This window comes from Saccostrea cucullata, unplaced genomic scaffold (genome assembly GCF_032062105.1).
Source record: "Saccostrea cucullata isolate Sc308-1 unplaced genomic scaffold, CSIRO_AGI_Scuc_v1 ctg756, whole genome shotgun sequence".
In the NCBI taxonomy this organism is placed as follows: domain Eukaryota; kingdom Metazoa; phylum Mollusca; class Bivalvia; order Ostreida; family Ostreidae; genus Saccostrea; species Saccostrea cuccullata.
The window spans coordinates 1,448-25,066 of record NW_026930876.1 but is presented as its reverse complement, the minus strand read 5'-3'; the positions used below and the strand labels follow the sequence as shown (position 1 = coordinate 25,066).

Sequence of the window (23,619 nt, the reverse complement as noted above, 5' to 3'; positions counted from 1 at the left end):
AGCAGACTTTTTAGCAAGAATTTAAACATTTAAATTGCTAATATTACTTCTTGCTAAAAATAAAATACCCAATTTTAAGGGCAAATCGGTAAATTTTTGGCTCGCTAAATTTCCACTTATAATATGGTATTATACAGCATATAAAAACTGAAGCAGCAAATAAACTTTGCTCCCTCTTTAATGAAATGGATAATCACATTAAGGATATCCTGTGCAATGTTTCTACAATTTATAGCTTCATTACTAATTTTTTTTTCAAAAAAAAATGCAGAGAGCGAACAACAGAACAAATAATTGAACTCTATGAGTTTGTTTAAATGTCAGTTATCTTGTCACCTACCATGACTGTCCTGCTGTCTGTAAGTTTCTCTGCGGACACATACACCTCACTGGACCAATCATAATCATCCACTGGCCCTCGGTGTGCTCGTACTTTGATGTACTTGATATGCTCGGGTTCTAGAATGTGGGAGGGGCCTGTCTCACTCTGGTGAAGCATGACTGTTGATTGGTTCATCTCAGATTCCGACGTGGAGTAGAAAATCCTGACATTTAACGGCAGGGACATGTGACTGGCTATCATCAGTTGTCCATGAATGGTCACCTGAAAAGTAGACATTTTTTTCTCCATTTCAAAACTTCTGTTTAAGTCTCAAAATACAAAATTTTATGTTGATTATTTAAGCCTAGTACAACTTCCATCTGCCAATTCAAATGTTCTCAAGAAGTTCCAATTTACCTGTTTCTGGACATTAGATATCTGTTTGACAGTAATGATCAGGGACTGCTGTTGATTAAACGTCTTCATGACTCGAACTACACTGCCAACAACGTTAATGTCAAACGGCTCAGACCACTTCCACACCTTACCATCAACACACAGATGGAGCTCCTGTAAAGGAAAATTAAATAATATAATCCCCATGCCATTAAGAATGAAACATATAATGAGGAAAATGTTCTTGTGATTAAAAATAAGCATGATGAAACTGACCTGTTTTGCTTTTTGACTTCTCCAGCTGTAGCAGTGCATGTTTCTGGATTCCAGAGCAATGTTTTCATCAGTTCCAACCTAAAATTACACAGAGACTGTAAATTGTGATCCTAATTGCATAATGTGTTTAATATATGGAAAAACAGAAATATGTTGTCAATGTGACCTACCTGACCAAACCTGATTGGTTGAGATGTATCATTACATATGATGTAGTGATTGAGTATCACTCTCTCTGTTTCTTTTGTTACACCAGACACCTAATAATATGACAGTCACATATAAAAGATCTAAATTGAATAACTTATACACAAACTTCAGTAAGTTTTCTGAGCCCATTACCTGATTCCAGGCCTGGAGTGAGCAGTTCAGAGTGTGTACAGCTCCTTTACCAAACCTGATAAACACTGGATCTACTGTCAGGTTACAATCCAACTGCTGTGTCTGTAGGGAGAAATGTAAATTATAAAAAACATTCTCCTTTCAAACTGACCAAAACTTAATTTCTTTTTCATTTTTTCCCATACATTTCATTTAAAACTGACCTGTTTGTCTTCAGGAAGTAGACATATGTCTCCGTAGAAAATAAAGGGTCTGATGACGTCATGGTTTGTCAGATTGCCGTAGTCTGTCACCTCTACACTAGCAGACCCAGACAACTACAATAGAGATATTTTTACAATTAAACATATCTGGTTAATCAAATTGTTTCTTCTGAACCCTATAACATGTGACTACAGATTTCTGAACCCTATGGTTCCATTGCTTTTACCACACTACCTTGATGACTATACCTATACTAAGGTTAATAACGTACTCTTCGGTTCCTTTAGTTTACTAACTACCTGTGGACTTTGATGACTATACTATACCCATACTATGGTTAACACTGTACTCTATGGTGCCATTGCTTTTACTATACTACCTGTGAACCTTGATAGCTATATTACCTGTACTGCAGTCCTCCTGAAGTCCCCCAGTAGATGTCTGACTTGTAGTGAGGAATTCCTGAAGGTCAGGGCACTGAACATCTGGTCCTCTGGAAGACTGCCATCAAACACAAAGGGATGTAGTTTACTGGGTACCCCTAAAAACATAGACAAACCCAGAAATAAGCATATACAGTAAACTACGCTGATAAATAAAACTGATTTCCTACATAAATCTACTAACATCTTAATACATGTATCTGGAATATAACAGGAATTTCAGAAAACAGGAGATGTCAAGAGTTCAAGATACTAAGGTTAAAATTATCCATGTATCTATGATAGATTAATTAGGACTGTCAACTCACTTCCCAACATCCTTGATATTTGACATATTGGTGTTCAGTATAGTGAAGTTAACTGTACTTCTACTAATCACGTCTGTACAACATAAACCCACCTGAGCCCAGACACCTGAAGTGGTTATACAGGTGAACGGCCACCAGACTGACATTGACGTAACACTGTAGTACCGGGATAAGACAGGGGAGGTAACTGGAATCAATCTTCACCGAGGCGGCCAGGGAGGAGGGAAGCAGGATAGAACTTCTCTCTGGGAGGTCCTCTTCTGTCAGTCTGTAAACATACAGGGATAATGAATGTTCAATTCTGTACTTTACATGACAATTTCATATAATAGGCTCTGTTGACTGTCATTGATCATGTTGATATTATAGGAAAAGGTACAAGTATTTTTGTCTTTTTGGACGAAATAATAGCATGATAATTATACATTCATGCATAGTATTCTAAGGAAAACTTACTCATGTCCGTGACAGAAGATCTGGTTATATTTGATCAGCACCCTCCACATCTTGGCAACCACCAGATCCCCCACAAGATGAACTTTGACCTCTGGAAGTTCCAGCACAGTCTCTACATTTTCTGACAAATCAAACTGTATGTAGGTAACAAACTGTTTAGTGACCACATCGTAGTACTGTAAAGCACATGGTACCTATAAACAAGAAAAAGAATTCAATGTTTAAAAATGCCTCTATAAAGAATTTCATTTTTTTAATATAACCTTAACAGTCATTTGAATATTTAAAGTGTTCAAGTCTCTCTTTCTGTAACAGCAAATGGAAGATGTCCTATTCATAAGTCCTACCAATATCTGTTTTTCCTCTGCTTTACTGGGGAAGTTCTGAGGTAAGTTAAATGGAATGGGAGTGAATGATATATGGGAGATAACTCTTGGTTGACAATAACTCCAGGTCATGCTGGCTTCGTCATTATGGTCCTCATTACAGAAGACAATCTGTCCTGCTGCCGGGAACATCACTCTGCTGTCTGTAAATACAGCAAATCACATAAGGGATCAGATAGGTTGATAAGTGTCAGGTACAGTGTAGGTTACATGAGGGGGTCAGAAAAGTCAATGAAGGACCAGCTGGGGGAAGATCAATTTACTGTCTGTAAACACAACACATATAACAAGGGCCAACAAAATTTCATTTTTGCATGTTCATCATTCTCTATAATACTTTCACAAGCCTAAAAAAAATTATATTTACTATATATACATGTATTTATCATAGAAATTCCATGTATTACCTGGATTCATGACATACAGGAACTTTCCCGTTCTCAGATCATCCTTGGAGGACTCTTCTGCCACCAATACAGACTCAACAGGTGCCCCCTCTGTCTCCACCCCAAGGTCTGGGGGGTCTTTATGCCTCTTACTGACTTTCTGGAATTGACCAGTGAAGTTCTACCAAACAAAAAATAAACTACGATAAACACTTGACAAAAGACAATTATGAAAGTTTTGTTTACTATCTCATTGGAGGAGTTTATATAAGGCAGAAACTTTTAAAGGAAAAATCATATACACCTGTATGTACAGATATTGACAAACTGGAACTAAAAATTCTGGTAAACCTAGTATTAATACAATTTACACAATTTAATTAACTTTACCTTCAAACTATCCCCGAATACTTTGAAACATTTGACATGCTCCTGACCAACTGAGATCTGTATGTGTTCTACAGTGATAGAAGTGACCACTCTGGGTACAGACAATGGGGTCAGACAATCATCCTCATAGAATCTGACCACAGCATCAGCGGCCAAACTCAGGGGCCCCAGAAAGGGGCAGGTTTTGTTTCTGTAACTGGTGCTGACAGTTAAATCCCAGAAATAAAAGTCTGCTGTCAGTCCTTCTGTCTTATCTAAAACAAATAATTCTACAATAAGCTTCTGCTCTGCACATGTATAATTTTGACAGAAAAAATTATAAAGAGAAAATACACCTAAGAAGATTTCAATTACAGTTTTAGTTTTAACCCCAAACATAAAGTCCTTGACCCCTGACCTGGATTTAGCTGATTAGGAATCAGGTTGACCTCCAGCTGGATTTCCTCTACACTACTGAACAACTGAGCATGCTCATCAGCACATTCTGTCTCCATGGCTATGACCATCTGATTACAAACCACATCCACATCTCCAATCTTAGAAATAACAGCTGTGAAATAAAGATGAATTGTACTAAAAAAATTTACTCTAGGTCTGTTTATGAGAATAATGGAAATTATATTGTCCCAAAATGTAATCAATGATATCAATTTTTTTAAATGAAAGCTTATTCATTTATGAAGGGACAAAAACAGCATATGAAATAAATTTTACAAACAAATTTGAATATAGATATATTTGAACAAACTAAGGAGTCTTACTCTGTAGTCCCTCTGAACTTGCACTAGTTGTCTCCCTTGATGGTGACCCAGATTTTCCTGGTGGTCCCGGGACTGTCCCCTCCAAGTTAGGTGGTCCCTTAGCACTCTGATCACCAGGAGATGATACCAAAATATCACTGAGGAAATCCTGAATGTGTTGCACTTTATCCAGACTTAAGTTGACTTTCACTGGTCTCTCCACTTTGACCCCAATTTTAACTGTTACAAACAAGATAACAAAGAAAATTTAAATATATCTGATATCTTCTTATTTCTATAGCTATTACGGTAATAATATAGTCCTGCTATTCATGAGAAGAATAAATGTGCTACATACTGTACAAACAACAGGGGTAAATAAAAAACACAAAAGACTTACCCCGATCCTTCATCAAGTCTGCAACAGACAGTGTACACAGACTTGGAGGGATTCCTGTCTTAGGATTGGGTTCTCCTGGTCTGGTCTCTATCCAGCTCACTCCATATGTTGACCAGTTAGGCAACTGCTTGGATAAATCTAGCAAAACAAATTTGAACATTGAGAGGATTCTAACAATTAATATGGATTATAAAATGTGATTTTATTTGCTGATATTTTAAATTAATTTCTTTTTTGACTGACAAAAGCAATAAAGTACCTGTAGGAGTGATATTTTTATGGGGCCCTTTTAAGGAAATATCATAGCATGAAATTTCAAACTTCTGGTTGTCATGGTGACAGGAAAGCACTGTATGAGGTTGCCATAGATACAAATGAAGGAATGGTATCACAGGATCTAGACATGAATCTCCTGTACTTTCTTTCCTTCCTTTTCTGTCAGAATTATTCGCTGTTCCCATGTCTGCCACATCAGCTTTATCAATGATCACCATGTCGTCTGATAGATCCACCCCTTTCTCTATCCCCTGGTTTCTGAACAGTGTACAGGACACAACATTAGCAGTCAGTAATAAGTCAAAAGGTGTGATTGACTGAGATCCTTGACCCTGATTTATTATAGAAGGTCTCTCTGTTCTTGTTTTCCCTGGGGATTTGACTGACGATATATCACTACCCAGTCCGCTGTCAGCTGACACCTCTGACTTTGCCGGGGCACCTGTCTGACTTTTTCTAGAATGTTTTTCTCTTCTGCTATGTTTCCCTGAGAGGCTTGACACAAAAGATAGAGCCAGGTCCTCAAAGAGTTTGATCTGACTTGTCCCAGCATAGATGTTAAGCTTGTTTGTTACATTGACTTCCAAGGAATGTCCACATACCAAAATCTGAAGGGGAAAAAACCATTAACTCTAATTAACATTTCAGAGAAATCAGATTATATTACCAGTTTTAGGATGTAATTGGGTCTATAGGCTCTACTGATGTCCATCAATACCTTCTGTACGGGTTGGATATCCTTCCTCTGAGAGATGTAAACAATAGCTGGAGCTGCTACAATCTTCATGTCCAATCTATACAGCATAGGCACCAACTTAATAGGTTCACGTTCATCACTGGAAAACAAACATCAAGTAAACAAGAGGCCCATGGGCCTTATAGGTCACCTGAGTATTATGCAACAACTTTCCAGTGATTGAATTTGATTCATGTTTTAAGCCAGATGCTATGGCATTCACAATTTTGAAAGAGGCACCATTGATCATCATATCAATATACAAGTTTAGCAGTTGCTTAGTTTGTTTACTTAATACCCATATGCAGGGTAAGGGAACAAAAAATGCATTTCAACTAATCAGTAATATTCAGCAATAATCAATAGTGCCCCTACCACACATGAACCCCTGACCCTTAGGCCTTGATATTTGATTAATACCAAGGAGCAGATTTCAAACCATTCATTCATTTTCAGTATATAAGTACAGCCCCCCCCCCCCTTCTATGGTATCCCTGACCCTGGGGCCTTGAAATTCACAATTCTGGAAGATATGGGCCCTTGTACAGCATAACTATATAGGTAGTTCATCTGCTTAATACCGAGGAGCAGAGAAGAAAATTTTCAAAGATTTAATGTATTTTCACTGATGTAATCAATAGAGCCCCAACCTAACACCAGAACCCATGTCCCTGGGGCCATGAAATTCACAAATTTGTTAGAGGCACTCTTGCTCATGATAACTATGCACTTAGTTAGTTTATTCAATACCCAGAAGCAGAAAAGATTTTCAAAGAATTCATGTATTTTCACTATATAATCAATAGAGCCCCGCCCTAACACCAGAACCCCTGACCCTGGGGCCAAACAAATTCACAATTTTGGTAGAGGCACTCTTGTTCATCATAACTATGCACTTAGTTAGTTTATTTAATACCCAGGAGCAGAGAAGAAGATTTTCAGAGAATTCATGTATTTTCACTATATAATCTATAGAGCCCCGCCCTAACACTAGAACCCCTGACCCTGGGGCCATAAAATTCACAATTTTGGTAGAGGCACTCTTGTTCATCATAACTATGTACTTAGTTGGTTTATTTAATACCCAGGAGCAGAGAAGAAGATTTTCAAAGAATTCATGTATTTTCACTATATAATCAATAGAGCCCCGCCCTAACTCCAGAACCCCTGACCCTGGGGCCATAAAATTCACAATTTCAGTAGAGGCACTCTTGCTCATCATAACTATGCACTTAGTTAGTTTATTTAATACCCAGGAGCAGAGAAGAAGATTTTCAAAGAATTCATGTATTTTCACTATATAATCAATAGAGCCCCGCCCTAACACCAGAACCCCTGACCCTGGGCCCATAAAATTCACAATTTTGGTAGTGGTACTCTTGCTCATCATAACTATGTGCTTAGTTGGTTTATTTAATACCCAGGAGCAGAGAAGAAGATTTTCAAAGAAATAATGCATTTTCACTACCTACTTATTTAGCCCCGCCCTGGCACTAGAACCCCTGACCCTGGGGCCATGAATTTCACAATTTTGGTAGAGGACTAATTGCTGATTACAATCATGCAAACAGTTTGACTGCTTGATGTCCAGGAGTTAAGAAGAAGATTTTTTAAAGATTGCATTAATTTTAGTGGTTTTGGCCCCACCCCTCAGGCCCCAGGGGGGCAGGGATCATGAAATTCACAATTTTTGTTCCCCTTCAGCCATAGATGCTTTAGGCCAAATTTGGTTGAAATTGGTTCAGTGGTTGCAGAGAAGAAGCTGAAAATGTTCAAATGTTAACGCACAACGCACGACGCACAACGCACGACGCACGACGACGGACGAAAACGGATAGCAATAGGTCACCTGAGTTTACTCAGGTGACCTTATTATAAACAAGCAAAGTATATTTGATCCAACCTTTTCTTATCAGTTTGTGAGAATTTATGTTGGGAAAATGTCTTTCGTAACACCTAATCTTCAGTTTTCATCTATCATAAAGAGGATTTTGAGAACATGTAATTAAAACTTACTTGAAGGGTTTGAGAACTGTATTCCATTCCAGGGCAGGAATCTGGATCTTTGGCTTGACCAAGTCTTTCTGTCTCTCTGAATGTGTCTGCTGGAGAAAATCTCCCCATTTTCCTGAAAAAAACAGATTTATTCTCAAATCTGGATATTAGTATTACAATAAGTTTTCTCTCTCTCTCTACCTCTGTCTACACTAGAACATGTATCACAATTAATATTCCCACATGTTTGTTATTATCATACCTGTACATATGGAGAGCCCCTGAATATCAATCTGGTACTGCCTATTCTCAATGGCTGACCCAGGTTGTTGTGTCAGGTTTAGCTGCATGGCCTTGTGGTAGATCTCCCTCTCGACAGCATATCTAGGTAACGGATTATCCACTTGTGGGTTCACTGCTATTTCTGGTAGAATGATCAGAGCTAGGTCATGACCTTTCTGCTCCACTGGAGATATTCTGGGAATGAAAACTCTAACATTGCTGATGGTAACATACAACAAAGGGAGAAAACTGGAGGTAAGTATGGGAAGATTTTCCTTCTTCTGAGCTGGTATTGCTGGGATTTGAACTGGTTTTGGCACAGAGGAAGATTTCTTAGGGAATATCAGAGATTCAAAGCTGTCTAGGACAGTATGCACTGCTGGAATGTACAAGATAAAATCACAGGGTTCAGTGTTTAGACACATCTCTGAGATGTGTTTGTGGAAATAAAGATCATAACTAACAGCCTCATTCTCAAATTCCTCGAAAGCTGCCAGGTCTGCATTCAGCTTCCTCATCTTCTTGGCAACATTCTTACATAAGGCACGCGTGAAAGTGAAGTTGAGGAAACCATGAGTTACGTCCCTTGACTGGGACTCTCCAGTTTTATGTAATGTGGAATGCTGGGAATGAAAACCAGTTTTGTGAGATAAAATCTGGATGTCATCCGAGATCTCTTTTCTACAACTCATCAGGATGCCTAGGTAAGGTCCCTCTTCCCAGTGGGTCAGCTCACTAGAAAATAGAGAACAAACTCATCTTGCTTTTCCATGCTCTGTTATGATCTAAATCAGCCTTTCTGTTTTTAATCTTTGATTGTTAATAGATTTACATGAAATACTCACTTTTTATTCTTGGGCATTTTTCTGTCAAAGTGATGAACATTAGCAGAATTACAGGTGACCTTGACCTTAGCATATATTTCCTGGACATCAACAGATAATGCAATATCCTCAATTTGCATGGTGACTCTATTTTCTGTTGGAATAAATTAAAAGCATGACATTATCATGTTAAAGAATCTAAAAACAAAGATTTTTTTAATTTCTTCTTTAACCTATGCAAAAAAATTCTCATTACACCTGCCATCCTGTCCCTACCTTGATTTGTGACTTTATCGTGTTTGTAGAACCTGAGTTCCAGTTTAGGGAGGGTCCACTGAAGCCAGAGGGACAGTCTCACTCTGTCTTTACTGTAGCCATCATACTCCAGATCCTGGCTCGGAGTTGTCCCCCTTGACTTATTCTCAGTAGAGGTCTCTGTTTCTGATAGCAGAACATCTGCAAAAATATTGTAAAATTTATTGATGTAAGTAGCCAGAGAGCAATGGTCTTGTTTCTTTAAACAAATTCACAATTTTTTTTTTACTGCAAAAGCATTTTAACACAGATCCTTCAAACAGTTCTTTATACCTTCTACAATAGATTTATTGCTGGTTGGTTCTGCTACAGGGGGTGTCTCTGGGATTTCATCCTTCTTGGCTTTCTCTACAGGTTTGGGTGAAAGATCCTTCATCAGAGACCTGACTTCTGTAGCCATGTCCAGTAGACTCATAGCCAGTCGAGCACACAACTTAACCTATGATTACATTCATACATTTAGTACCGTATATACTCGCTTATAAGTCAGTCCGCCAATAACTCGGTTGTATTTTCTGAGCTTAAATCAAAGGGACTGGTCCTCTAAAAACTAGTTTTTCTATAACTTGCCCATAAGTCAGACAAAGAGTTTTGAGTCAAATTTTAATGCCCGAAAAATCAACTTATAAGCGAGTATGTACGATCAACATTGACCTCATGTATATATGCCTGTTCTACATTCATAATTAGATTATCTTGATTTTATATTAACTTCATTATTGTCACAAAAAACACATTGGCCTTGAAAATGGGAAAAAAAATTAAACAAAGATATCATATGGATACTCAAATGCATATGATAGTGACCTTACTTAGACCCTTACATTAATGTATAGATGCAAAACTGGTTTTATGGCACACATAGTAGACGTAACTGAAAACAATACCTGATGTTTAGAACAAGACAGGGTCACAGCCTTCATGTCTGTGTGTAGACAGAGACCCAGTGCTGAGATAGTATCTGAGGACAACAGATCGTACTTAGAGGTGACTGCTACTGTACAACTGACTGAGGCTGGTTTGACCAGGGAGTGAATGTCTGACCCATGGAGGGAGTACACACTGAAGTCGTCCAAACTCATCTGCCATGGCAACCTCTCACCTGGAAATGAAATCCATTAAAGTTCTTAGTTATCCCTTTCTTAACAAGACAAGTAAAGCGATGATAGGAACTTCATTACATCTAGTAAATTTCAAAATTATTTCCTGTCTGATTCTGACCTTTGAGTGGTCCCTCTAGACTAGTGATAGGGATGTCCATTCCCCTGGACAGAGATCGCCCCCCAGAGCTGTATAATTTGAGGGTGGGAAGACAGAACACCAGGGTCTCGGCGGCGGGGTTTTCTGAGGTGGACTTCCTGATGTTGAGGGGTATGAAGGAGCTGGGATCAGATACCATGACACTGGCCGAGCTCAGGAACAGGCAACAACACTTCACATCCACCTGATTTATAGATAAATATGTTTCAAGTTAATTAATGTTAACCCTAAGTGTCAGTTAACATACCCATAATAAAAGATTAATGTGCTCTCAGCTACTATTCTTAATGTGCCAGTAGTTGATCATATCATATACATATACATGTACATGTAAAGTCAATTTTTTGTTATAAAGTCTGTAGATAGAAAATAAAATTTACTTATTTCTTTTGATTAGATACAAGTAAATTTCTTACCTGAAGGTAGAGTGACTTAACATAAGGAAATATCCCAGACAGCCATTTCCCAAGAACATCCTCTGTTTTCCCTGATTCTTCACTCTCTGACTTCTGATTGGTCAGTGCTCTCTGTGATGCACTATGGGTAATTGTTTTTGTTTCTACTTGACTAGTGTTTTTAGTGACAGATTCTGTTTTGTGAGTTGTTGAATCAGCACTTGAAGCTGTCAAAAAATAAATATAACTTTTAGAACAGAAAAAAAAATTAAAATGTTTTAAACCTTTGCTCTTAAAGAAAAGTAGAAACACATGAATTGTATTTATAATATGACCTTCACCTTTTGACCTTTGTCTCTGCAGTGGAATGGTGGCCTCAGCCAAGGCCATGTCAAGGCTGACTTGACTCTCTTTCTTGGCGGCTTTCTTCATTAATGTGGGTGTGTAATTAAACCATTCATTTAATGACTGGTCCATGTTACATACAAATCCTTCCATATTCAGCAAGGCCACAGTTGGTACTAAACAAAAGGAAAGAACAGTGTGTTTCAACTTCCTTAAAACCATTGTACATGTATCATCAAGAAAAAGTGTGACAATATTTTATCCTCTGCTGATTGACTGTATACAGCATTATTTTTGCCCTTTCACATTTGCAAACAATTTTGCCCCATTTTAAATTCATGCAGTCACAATTTTGCTTAAACTCACAATACAGCACATCTCTTCAAAAACAGACTTGTTAAAATTTTCCTATTGGATTTGGAATTTTTTTCATACTTATTAATGTATACACTTTCAGAAAATTACAAGTTTTATAATGTAAATAATTCTAAAATTATTTCATTAAAATTAATAATTATTTATATTATACTGAATGGTACAGTGAACCGTGCGCGCATAAATTCCGTGCATCGCTATTTTTTGTAATACCACCCGTCGTCAAGCAATGTTGACTGCTGCTATGCAGGAGGGCGTGGCTATATACATCAAATGTTTCAACGTTATTTCATTTTAATAATTATTTATGGTACATAAATATATACATGCTACACACGCATGCATATAGTTTTCATAAACAAAACAGCATGGTAAGAGAGGGAAGCCCAGTAGGCCTGCTACATTGACAAAGTCGACCAAAACGAAAAACGAAACCAAAAATAGGGCTTGAAATTGAAAAGCAACTTTCCTGACAAAATTTAGTTGGGAGATTAATATAATCATTGGATGAAGAAGAAACGGGATCTCGGCGAAATTCACGTGGGGCTCGCGAAGGTTTAGCCGCTAGTTTATGAAGCCCCCTATTTTCAGTACGCATACAGAATGTAATCTTTGAATATACATTGATACAAATTCACCTTAAAAATATGAGTATCACTAAAGGGGCAAAAATAAAACATGGGCAAAAATTTCCCCAAATACTTTAGACGTACTTTTTTCCACCTGGTCATAATTCCGCAGAATCTCAATTTCTGTTTAATCCGCTGGTAGAAAATTATTACACGGATTTTGTAGTTTGTCACTATATGCCTTACATTTATATTAAGTACACTTGGACAATTTTCCGCAGAAGATTTGTGACAGCGTACATAGCGTAAATTAATACCACGCGGAAAAAAGTACTTCTACAGTACATTATTAATATGTTGTGAAACGAAAGGACAAATATGATGATTCTTACACTCAGTTGTTGCCTGATCTTTAGGAATCTGATAAACAATTGTGATGAAATCTTTGGATTCCTCTGTATATGTAGTCTGGTGCATGAAGAATTCCTCTGTAGAGATTTTACTGGTGTCAGCCGGAGCAGTGAACACTGGGATAGGTGGTGAGTTTCTCCCCACTAAAACAAGAGTTGTCTTGTCATTAATTGAAAATATTTATACTGTGAATATCTGATCACAAAGCAATACTAATTCATAAGGAGACAAGCAACTTACAGTAGAGAGTTGCCATAACTGAGGACAGGGTACCAGTACAGGCCTGAGTGTCCACCAGTTTACTCTTCTTCATTTCTATTCCTGACACAATCAACTCTAGCACAGGGATATTCACAGCATCTACAATGGAAGTGAAATCTAAGCTAAAAACAATCTCTTTTCACCTTCAACAGACAGCCAAACATTATTATCATGATTTTAATGGGACTAAGAAAAATCTTTGAGATATTCCTTGATACAATGTATCAGAATATAGATATGTACTATAGAATCCAAGTCTTTCTACCTTCTACAAAGTTATCCTTCATTAGACTTGTGTCTGTAAGAAGAGCTGACTTTGGAGTCTTCTGTTGCCATGACGATACAATCTGGGTCAGTAGCAGTAGGCTGGCCTTGGTGAAGTTGGCCGTGGCCTGAGGAAGTTCATAAATCTGCTCAGCCTTAGGCTGTCTCCTACTGTTCCTGAAAATTTAATTAAAATTAATTGCATTTTAGCTTTGTTGTGCAAAAAAAGCTGTTGAAGAGGTTTTATAAACTGATCAAGAAACAACTGTTTTACCAATACATGGAGAGCAGCAGACGCTTGTTGTAGATGGCGCCACTGAACTCAGGCACAAGAGACAGGACATGTGACTTTGTTAAATCTTCTGACAGAGTCTGCAGACCAATGGCAGCTCCAAACAACTACAATGATAAAACATAATGTACTTCACAAAATTGACTTTCTACTAGCTAATTATATGACATACATGTACAAAGGTACCTTATATGACACATTATCTTTACAATGTTGAAGTACAAATACTTACCTTAAATTGTGTGTGTGAGTGGCAATTATGGAGAAGGTTAGCAGAAGGAGCAGCCATTTTACTGACATATTTGATAAGTTTTCTAGGATACATTGGATTAGTGACTTGAAATTCAAATTTTACTGCTGTCATAGCAACCACAGGTAATATCACAGCTGATGGCTTTGGTAAATTTGATTCTTCTTTAGAAACCTGGAAGAAATGCATTTATTAAGAGAAAGTATTGATATTTGTTTCAAGTTAGAAAGAAAATGTAATTCTTATTTGAAATATTTTCAAAGACTTTCTCATTATCTTCATAACAATATTTCTATTTTGCTTACCTTGGAAGGTTTATGAACAGTTTTGTAGGATTTCTTTGAGATATCACAGTTTTCATGTTGAGCGTAGTAGACGGAGATGAAGGGTTGTATGATGGTGAGGTGCTGGGTTCGGGTGGGTAGGACATTCTCCAGGGAGGACACCTGGGCCTCCGATGGGGCTGGTCTCTGGTCATCCACAACCTCTGTATAAAAACACAGGGAAAACTAATGTTAATGATGTACTTATGGAGAATTTAATTTAAAGAATTTTTATGATGCATATTGTTAACTTGTTTATAGTTTTTGAAAGCAAGCTGCCTTCCAGTGTTCACCACTCCTTTTCAGAGGCCTGTTCAATAGAGCGATTGCTCGTGAACATTTCTGTTGGAGGTATAAGGAATTTTGGCGAGCGCTCATTACATTTGCTCCATTGAACAGGCCTCTGATGATTTACAGATAAATTGCATTAGTTCCATTCCTCACGAATATTTTACATCATTTTTAAATTCTGTAACTATTTCCTCTTTATGGTTATTTATTCAAATACTAGCTTTAGACCTGAGGACTACTTCATTACACGGCCTAGTTGTACATACCATCTTTTGTTTTAGCGTACGGCTCGTAGCTGTGGTTCTGAGCTGCCTGTATGAACCTTTGAACTCGGTGGACAGCTGAGGAGGAGATGTTAAACTGACAGCTCCCCACAATGTACCTCATTAAGGAGTTCTCCCTGAGGAACACATGCTCCTCCCCCTCAGATATTGAGGACGTGCTCCCTACAAAAAGAAAATAAAATGAAAAGCTCAACAGTAAATTCAGGACTGCTACCTCCAAACAATCTGAAATTCTAGTATATGATAGAGAATTTTTTATTGATTTCCTTTTTGCTGGGCTTAAAATGATATAATCAAATGCTGTAGATCACTTAATTTTCGCGACACCTTATTTTCGCTAGATAGTCTTTGACTCTTTATTAGCAAGATAAAATTTTCACGAATTGTGGTCATTGCTCTCTATAATCTTAAGGAATTCCATTATACGCGAGAATGAAATTTTCGCGAGCATACAGGCTCGCGTAATTACGCGAAAATAAAGTTCTCGCGAATAAAAAGTGATTTACAGTACCACAAGTTTTATGAAAAGCCCTGAAAAACTTACAGTAACATGCAAAATTGTCATATTTCCTGCTTGTTTATAATTTCAGGGCATATACTTGTTTATATGTATTTCAAACCAGACTAATCCAAAGAAAACTTTAAAGTTCAACTTTAAAGTTCATCAGAATATTTTCTTTCAAGTTAAACTTAGCTTAACTTCACTATTGCTTTTATGATACCCTTTACAATACCCTGAAAATCTTACCAATCATTTGCGATGATTCCTCATATGGCTGCATCACATACAGATAATCCACAAAGAACACCCCAAACTTGTCCATGGCCGCCTGCTCGGTGTATGTTTGTAAGTGTTCTGGTCCATCAAAGGTCCAGGTCAATACCTGACCTTGGTTGACAGGACAACCAAGGTCAAACAGTGACCTGCTGTAGTAATTGATGACCTTGTCAGCAAGACCATCTCCTCCCTTTACAATCACCTTGCTCTGTTTGAAAAAGTACAATGATTCAAAATCAATTTGATCTCTTGATTTCAGTAATAGGTAAGTATATTTATGTCAACATTAATTATCAAGTACATGTATTACACCAACATTACAAACTTAAGAAGTTGAAATTTTCAGTATTCACCATCCTAAGTTCACTGAAAAGACAATACATTTCTTTTTTTGAAAAAAAAAGGTTTGATTAACTACACCATAGTTTCTGATAGCATGAAATAAAAAAATCTCCCTCAACTTCGTTAAAATAAGCTGAAAAACCTAGATCCTTACCCTTTGATCCTCGCCATCATCTGCCCCACAGATACAGTTTCCCCTGGTCTCCAGACTGATGTTGCTGATCCCAAACTGGACGTTGAAGAAAGTCAGGCCCTTCATCACAATGTCTACCCCTATTCCTTCAGCTTCCATGTACATAAAGGGTCGGAATGCTATCTTCTGAGGACCGTAATGGACTTTTTCTCTCATCTTCTCTGTCAACTAAAACAGCAAAGAATTATTTAGTAACATGTGATCCTTTACTTAGAAACAAGAGTGTGCCTAATTCTTGAAGATTAAAAAGTAATCAATCTAAAAGCGAAATCTTTTCAAAAAACTCTTCCACCTTAAATATTTCTAATATAAAAAGGTTTTTAGTAAGTTTTTTTTTCAAAATCAAATTCATTTTGAAACAAAAAACATAGGTAATCAAAGATTACGAAGCTCACCTCGACGAATGTTATCAGTTTAAGTAATGGAAATCTCACATCATATTTTCTTAATATTTAGTATTCATCCCAACAACAATATTCTTGCAAGTTGTGTTTAACCCCTTACATGCCATATACACATTTCTATGCGTGTAGCATGAAAAACATGCAAAGTGTTAACAAATATTCATAACTTTGTTAATACTGCAGATATCAAGGACTTGACCTGTTCCCAAAACTTTAACCTGGTCTCTTGTATGGAAAATATAGGTCAGATCCAGCATCCGAAGCAAGTCTGATAGTGTCCATCCTTAGATGCATCATCCATGCAAGTTTGGTTCAGGTAGGACTTATAGTTACTTGGGAATTAAAATGTAGGTCAGATCCAGCATCCGAAGCAAGTCTGGTAGTATCCATCCCTATATACATCATCCATGCAAGTTTGGTTTAGCTAGGGCCTATAGTTACTTGGGAATGAAAATGTAGGTCAGATCCAGCATCTGAAGCAAGTCTGGTAGTGTCCACCCCTAGATACATCATCCATGCTAGTTTAGTCCAAAAAGGGCTTCTAGTTACTTGGGAATGAAAATGTAGGTCAGATCCAGCATATGAAGCAAGTCTGGTAGTGTCCACCCCTAGATACATCATCCATGCTAGTTTGGTTCAGGTAGAGCTTATAGTTACAAAAAAATGTAGGTCAGATCAGCATCCGATTTGGTATGTTCCCTACATACATCATCCATGCAAGTTTGGCTCAGGTAGGGCTTATAGTTACTTGGGAATGAAAATGTAGGTCAGATCCAGCATCCGAAGCAAGTCTGGTAGTGTCCGTCCCTAGATGCATCATCTATGCAAGTTTGGTCCAAATAAGGCTTTTTTCTGTGGAATGGACCTGCTCCAAATTTAACCTGGTCACTCATCTGGAAAATGTAGGTCAGATCCAGCATCCGAAGCAAGTTTTGTAGTGTCCTTTCCTAGATGCATCATCCATGCAAGTTTGGACCAGGTAGGCTTATGTTCCTTGTAGACCTGCTCCAAAAACTTTAACCTGGTCACTCATCTGGAAAATGTAGGTCAGATCCAGCATCCGAAGCAAGTCTGGTAGTGTACATCCGTAGATGCATCATCCATGCAAGTTTGGTCCAGGTAGGGCTTATATTTCCTTGGGAATGGACCTGCTCCAAAAACTTGAACCTGCTCCAAAAACTTTAACCTGGTCACTCATCTAGAAAATGTAGGTCAGATCCAGCATCCTCTGGTAGTGTACATCCCTAGATGCATCATCCATGCAAGTTTGGTTCAGGTAGGGCTTATAGTTACTTGGGAATGGACTTGCTCCTAAAACTTTAACCTGGGACGCCGACGCTAACGCCGGGGGTATAGCATAAGCTCATCTCGACTTCGTCGAGGTGAGCTAAAAAAACTCAATTGATACCTTAAATGTCAGTGAGGCTTTGTGGGCATACATTCCTACAGCTAACACAGCTGGGGGTGGTTTCTTCTTTGGGGACCTTTCCTCGGCCTGTAACTCCTCCTCCCCTGTGGGTAGGATCTGGGGAACATAGGACCATGCCCACGAGGACCAGCTCTGTTGATTCTCTAGATCCTCCACCCTTTGTTTCTCTTCATCTGAAATGTCACATACCTTGATAAGGCCTTGGTTTACCTTTTTTCCTACTTGATTTACTTTGGCCCTCATTTTTCAAGGTCAGTAGGAAATAGTATTTTTTAAAGATTATTTCACACATGGATATTCATTATTATAATCAGAGCAATTAGAAATTCATTGATGTACTCATACAATGTATACAAACGACGTTAAACAGATCAAATAATTATTGCTCTTAAAAGTGTCTGAGTCTCTGAGAGATGATAAGCCTCATGGTTGGTTAGAGGTAATATTAATGTGTCTGTAAGAGTATATCAAACATTATTATTTATTGTTGCCCCAATATTTTTTCTTAATATAAAAACTGTTATTAATTCCATGAACTTTATAGATTTATAAAGTAAGTAAACAAATAAAGAACAAATTTTGATTAAATAATGTTCTTCACCTTCCTCTTTCTTGTCCTCACTTCCTTCCGCGCTCTTCACACTCGACTCCTGCTCATTCACTGAGCTCGGAAACTCGAGTGTGCCATAGTACAATGCCAAACAAAGTTCAATCAAGCGGAAAAACAATGGCAGCTGAGTGTCAGTCAGAGAAACGTCCAGAGTCTCACAAAACAAGTCAAACTTAGTGATGCTGGGAAACTTTGCATTGATTGAGTCATACTTGAGGTAGACTCTACCAGTAACGGAGCACCTGTATACCATGGGGTCCTGATAATTCTCTATCTTCCCACTGCTGTCACACTTATCTAGACAAATTGTAAGGTCCGAGAGATTGATTGACTTCCTTAGGGCAAGCTCTGGGGGACAGAGGTCAATGAAGGCTCGATTCCACAACTCATTCACACTGAAACACTCTAGTGACTTCACATTAATGGACAAGACTATGTCATCCTCCACAAACTTCACAATTAAATTGTTTATTACTATACTGACATTGTTGGAGATTTTATTCATAAGACTTTGTAAGTAACCTGGTGGAAGATCTTCCCCTGCTTGTTGTCGTCTTTGTTTTTGTTTTGCCTGGAATGATCGCGATTTCTTTAATTCTGGCGTTTGAGAACTAGCTGTGTCACTGTATGCAGATTCCCTCAGTTTCAAAATGCATTCTATTGTATTAATTGTTATAACAATAGGTTCAGATCCTAGTTTTGTCCAAGGTACATGGATTCTCAGTTCATGAATATGGCCACTTTTGAAGATGATTGGAAGCTGGATGGCCTTCTCGATGACATCCAATCTAAGGTCAAGGTTATTCAGGACTGCATCACCACCCCACAGTGACAGCTGAAAATCTTCATGTCGCAACTTCACATATTTATCTACGTAACCCATCAATAGTGGGGTGATGTAAGACTCTATCTTAAACATTTTGATTAAAGTTGGTCTACTTTACAGTTCCTGAAATGTAAATGAGAAAACTGCTAAAATGATTGTTTGTAGTTCATAGTCAGTCTACAGGAAATACTTCATTTCGTTAACAGGCCTAGAGATCTACATGTACTTTTTGCAAATTTTTGAGAATATTTTTATAAATATGAAGTTCTGTATGCAAACAAATCCTTAGCCATGTCCAAACCAAGCGCTAAATCACAAAAACAAAACGTGTACATCTACATCGACAGCACTTGCATAACAAGTGTTGTTTTTTTTAATTTAAAATTTGCATGTCATTATTCTTTTAACAAAATGCCCAATGTGAATGAATTAAACATTGTTAACCTGAATTAAAACATAAACATAGACACTGACAGGTCCAGTCCAAAGACTATTTCTACCTACGTAGCTATTAATAGCTACCTAGGTATTTAAAGCTACCAAAAGTAGCTATATTTACCTACTTTATATAATTTCTGTATTTTGCGACCAAAAGACCAAACGGCGCAACATGGTGAATACCATATTTTTTGATACGGTCACACTAATGATGAATACAACAAAATTTTGGCGAAAAAATGATTACTTCCTGAATCGGCAATTTTACATCACTTTCTATGCAAAATTGATAAAATAAAGTTTTCATTTTTTGGCCAAATTTTTGTCATATTCATCATCTGTGACTGTATCAAGAAAAATGTTGCAATGCCTTTGGCCACAAAATGCAAGTAAAGCAGAAAGTAGGTAAAAATAGCACTTTAGTTTTAAATACCTAGGTAGCTATTAATACCTACGTAACAAATAGTCTTTGGACTGGACTGATAGATGAAGTTGGAGATACCCCTTCGTCGTTTAATAGCAGACGCGTCAAGACACATTCCTAAAGGCAGTTTAATCATACAAAAAAGGTAGAAATTTTTTCAGTTGTCCCGTAATTACATTGACTTTGCACATAGCAGTGCAAATAAAATACATACTTACAAATAATTTGATTATCATATGATCTGCCAACTCATAAGTCGCCATGTTTATTTTTATTCATTCGGAACCCATGGCTTTATTAGTAAATCCGAAGACGGAATAAAGTTCGATAACTCTGTGAAATGAAAGATCATAGCCTGGTTCCCGAGGCCTTCCGATGTGCACGCACAGAAGGCCCCTGGCATACACTTTGCAATGTCAGCGGAGTGTGACTAAAATGGGTAGCGAAACCCGGGCCGGGCCGGGAATTTCAAAACTGAGAGCCGGGTTTTTGATAATTACGAGATAAATACTCATTCTTTCTTCACGAAATTTACAGACATAGTTTATAAGTACAGGTTTTGCCTTCGCTGAGAATTTTAAGTCAAAATGTTTTGTTTTTCGATGATTATCGCCGATTGTCCTTTTCCAGGTGACTAAAATGGGTAGCGAGCCCGGTTTACTCATTTTGGCGATTTTAAGCTTAATGCATCGAAAGTGTTTGTGATATTTGCATTTAATGGTTGTTTATTAACTTCAAATAGTTAAATTGTTCAATAATTATGAAATTAAATGTCAATTATTAGGGTTTTCGTCATTTTTCATAGACCCGGGACAGGTCAAAACCGGACGCGTTTGCCCGGGACAAATTAATAATTCCGGATTGCCAGAGAAAGAATGTAGATTTTTTTCAGACCCTGACCGAGATACATCTAAGAAATAAATTGGAAAAAATAAATAAAAATATGCAAATCAAAAAAGAGTCATTTATATTTCAATTTTATGTCATTTTCTTATAAGTATTTCGGAAATAAAAGGTTTTTCCTGGGTGAACGTGTCCGGTTTCGACCAATCCTGGGTGTTCAAAAAATGCGTATATTTTCAATAATCGTGATTTATTACTGCAACAGTTAAATGTTTTAGGTAGTTTAAGTTCAATTTCAAAGATCCAAATGAAATAATTGTAAACATGCTGCCGAAATTAAGTTTAAATCGCCAAAATGAGTAATCCGGGCTCGCTACCCATTTTAGTCACTTGGAAAAGGACAATCTGTGATAATCATTAAAAAACACAACATTTTGATCTAAAACTTTCAGCGAAGGCCAATCCTAGAATAATTAACTATGTCCAAAAATTTCATGAAGAAAGAATGAGTATTTATTTCGTGATTATCAAAAACCCGGTTTTCGTTATCGAAAATCCCGGCCCGGCCCGGGTTTCGCTACCCATTTTAGTCACACTCATGTCAGCGTCCTACGTAACATCCAAGATGGCGGCCGATGCGGTAAGTTTGTATAGTAAATGATACATCTTGCCCGATTAATAACATTTTTAACTGCGTCATGTCCGTTTTTTTTCATTTATTTGACATTAACTCGGTTCAATGATATTATTGAAATTGACTTTTGGCCACGAATCACCTGATTTGATCTGCCAACCTACCTATTTACATCGATCAGCTGTTTATATGTAAATGGCATAGGCCCGTATCAAAATACACCCAGATTTAACATTTTTTACTGCGTCATGTCGATTTTTTTCTTTTATTTGACTAGAATTCGGTTCAATGAGATTATTTAAACTGCCTCTTGGCCGTGAATCACCTGATTTGATCTGCCAAGCTATACCTATTTACATCGATCAGCTGTTTACATGTAAATGGCATAGGCCTGTATCAAAATACACCTAGATTAATTAATATTTTTTACTGGATCATGTCGATTTTTTTCATTCATTTGACTAGAATTCGGTTCAATGATATTATTCAGACTGTCTTTTGGCCACGAATCACCTGATTTGATCTGCCAAGCTACCTATTTACATCGATCAGCTCTTTCCATGTAAACACGAATGACATACATGTATATCATAATACACCTAGATTTATTTAATTCTGAACACTCCATCCAAAAGTTTAGTATATAGGAATGAATAAAGAATACTTTGATTTGATTTATGGAAAAATCATTCTTGAAGAAATGTTTTTTTCTGCAAGTCACTATATGTATGACAGTTAGAACAGTTACTTTTTGAATTAAATTTAACATGCGCTCTAAATGAAACCTTGGGAGATGAACGATTTAAAGAAATGGAAGTAAAAGTTGAAAATATTAATTAAACACGAAGACACACATAAGTACAATGTAATACTTTTTAACTTTTCAAAAAACTCTAAAAATTTAGTGAGGCATTTGCCTCACTTGCCTCAATGGTAGTTACGGCCTTGATTAGTAATGGATTTTATTTTAAATTAAAAACAATTACAGTGGAGCCTCATTTATCTGGACGCTTTGGTTCCCAATAAATTTGTCCGTATATGTGAAGCGTCCGGATATATGAATTACCATTTAAACAAGACAATATAACATTTAAAAATTCTGACCCGATGAAATATCATCCGAATACTGAAGCATCCGGATATCTGGCGTCCGGATATCTGAAGTTCCATTGTACTACACATTATCCTTGGATTAAATGTTTTCATTATGATGAAAGTTTCATCAACAATGAGAATTTGATCAACATGTCACCAATATATTGGCGACAAGGGTGATAGGTACAATGTATTGTAAATGACATAGTTTACAATAGATTTCTTTATTTTTCACACACATACGTGTTACCTATAGGGAGAGCTTCTGGACCGTGGGAAGGCCCTGCTTCTATTAACATGATTAGGTAAATGCATCATGATTTTTGAACAAATGTAATTTAATTATTTACAATGAAAATAGAATGAATCCATGAAATTTTATCGAACTGATTTTTCAGTATGCATATCATAGAGGAGTGTCCTAAATCGGTGTGTACCTAAATCGGTAACATCTTTTGAGCTTCTGATTTTTCTAGTATACCTGGAGATCTGACTTTATCAATATATGAAGAATGCTAGGTATAACACAGTAGCTCGTAGTAATCGATGATATAAATATAAAAGTAAAAATGTCTCCTTAGTCAGAAATAACATTTAGATACAACAGTGTAAGTGAGGAAAACCAATCATTTTTTTTTCAATGCATGAAAAATAACTTTGTTTTGGTGTAATGGTAACACACCTTATCCAAGCTGTAATCAGGGATGAGGAGATCCAGGTTCAATTCCTGGGAGCATTGTTGTTGTCATGCATTGACAAATCAAAATGAGAAAATAAAATGGAATTTACAGAAAATTGAAAACTAA

At 37.1% G+C, this 23,619-nt stretch overlaps 1 protein-coding gene across 1 annotated transcript in view; it reads right to left on the bottom strand.

Annotated features, from left to right (window-relative positions):
* LOC134230407 (intermembrane lipid transfer protein VPS13B-like) overlaps positions 1–20,512 on the bottom strand; it is a 29,948-nt gene extending 9,436 nt beyond the window's left edge. The window contains exons 1-38 of the mRNA XM_062712207.1: positions 20,460–20,512; positions 18,545–19,502; positions 17,923–18,116; positions 16,072–16,278; positions 15,546–15,783; positions 14,780–14,959; positions 14,205–14,386; positions 13,882–14,073; positions 13,632–13,756; positions 13,359–13,534; positions 13,073–13,192; positions 12,814–12,975; positions 11,474–11,653; positions 11,154–11,359; positions 10,699–10,921; positions 10,365–10,579; positions 9,751–9,916; positions 9,439–9,618; positions 9,184–9,316; positions 8,319–9,073; positions 8,078–8,189; positions 6,044–6,161; positions 5,309–5,933; positions 5,050–5,187; positions 4,671–4,889; positions 4,307–4,459; positions 3,910–4,163; positions 3,541–3,700; positions 3,095–3,276; positions 2,748–2,941; positions 2,384–2,559; positions 1,945–2,081; positions 1,540–1,653; positions 1,337–1,438; positions 1,165–1,254; positions 995–1,072; positions 740–892; positions 341–604 (exon numbers count right to left, since the gene is read on the bottom strand). Coding sequence (XP_062568191.1) covers positions 341–604; positions 740–892; positions 995–1,072; positions 1,165–1,254; positions 1,337–1,438; positions 1,540–1,653; positions 1,945–2,081; positions 2,384–2,559; positions 2,748–2,941; positions 3,095–3,276; positions 3,541–3,700; positions 3,910–4,163; positions 4,307–4,459; positions 4,671–4,889; positions 5,050–5,187; positions 5,309–5,933; positions 6,044–6,161; positions 8,078–8,189; positions 8,319–9,073; positions 9,184–9,316; positions 9,439–9,618; positions 9,751–9,916; positions 10,365–10,579; positions 10,699–10,921; positions 11,154–11,359; positions 11,474–11,653; positions 12,814–12,975; positions 13,073–13,192; positions 13,359–13,534; positions 13,632–13,756; positions 13,882–14,073; positions 14,205–14,386; positions 14,780–14,959; positions 15,546–15,783; positions 16,072–16,278; positions 17,923–18,116; positions 18,545–19,472 — 8,031 coding nt within the window. The 5' untranslated portion in view covers positions 19,473–19,502; positions 20,460–20,512. The remainder of the gene's footprint in view (positions 1–340; positions 605–739; positions 893–994; positions 1,073–1,164; positions 1,255–1,336; positions 1,439–1,539; positions 1,654–1,944; positions 2,082–2,383; positions 2,560–2,747; positions 2,942–3,094; positions 3,277–3,540; positions 3,701–3,909; positions 4,164–4,306; positions 4,460–4,670; positions 4,890–5,049; positions 5,188–5,308; positions 5,934–6,043; positions 6,162–8,077; positions 8,190–8,318; positions 9,074–9,183; positions 9,317–9,438; positions 9,619–9,750; positions 9,917–10,364; positions 10,580–10,698; positions 10,922–11,153; positions 11,360–11,473; positions 11,654–12,813; positions 12,976–13,072; positions 13,193–13,358; positions 13,535–13,631; positions 13,757–13,881; positions 14,074–14,204; positions 14,387–14,779; positions 14,960–15,545; positions 15,784–16,071; positions 16,279–17,922; positions 18,117–18,544; positions 19,503–20,459) is intronic.
* Positions 20,513–23,619: the final 3,107 nt, after the last annotated feature.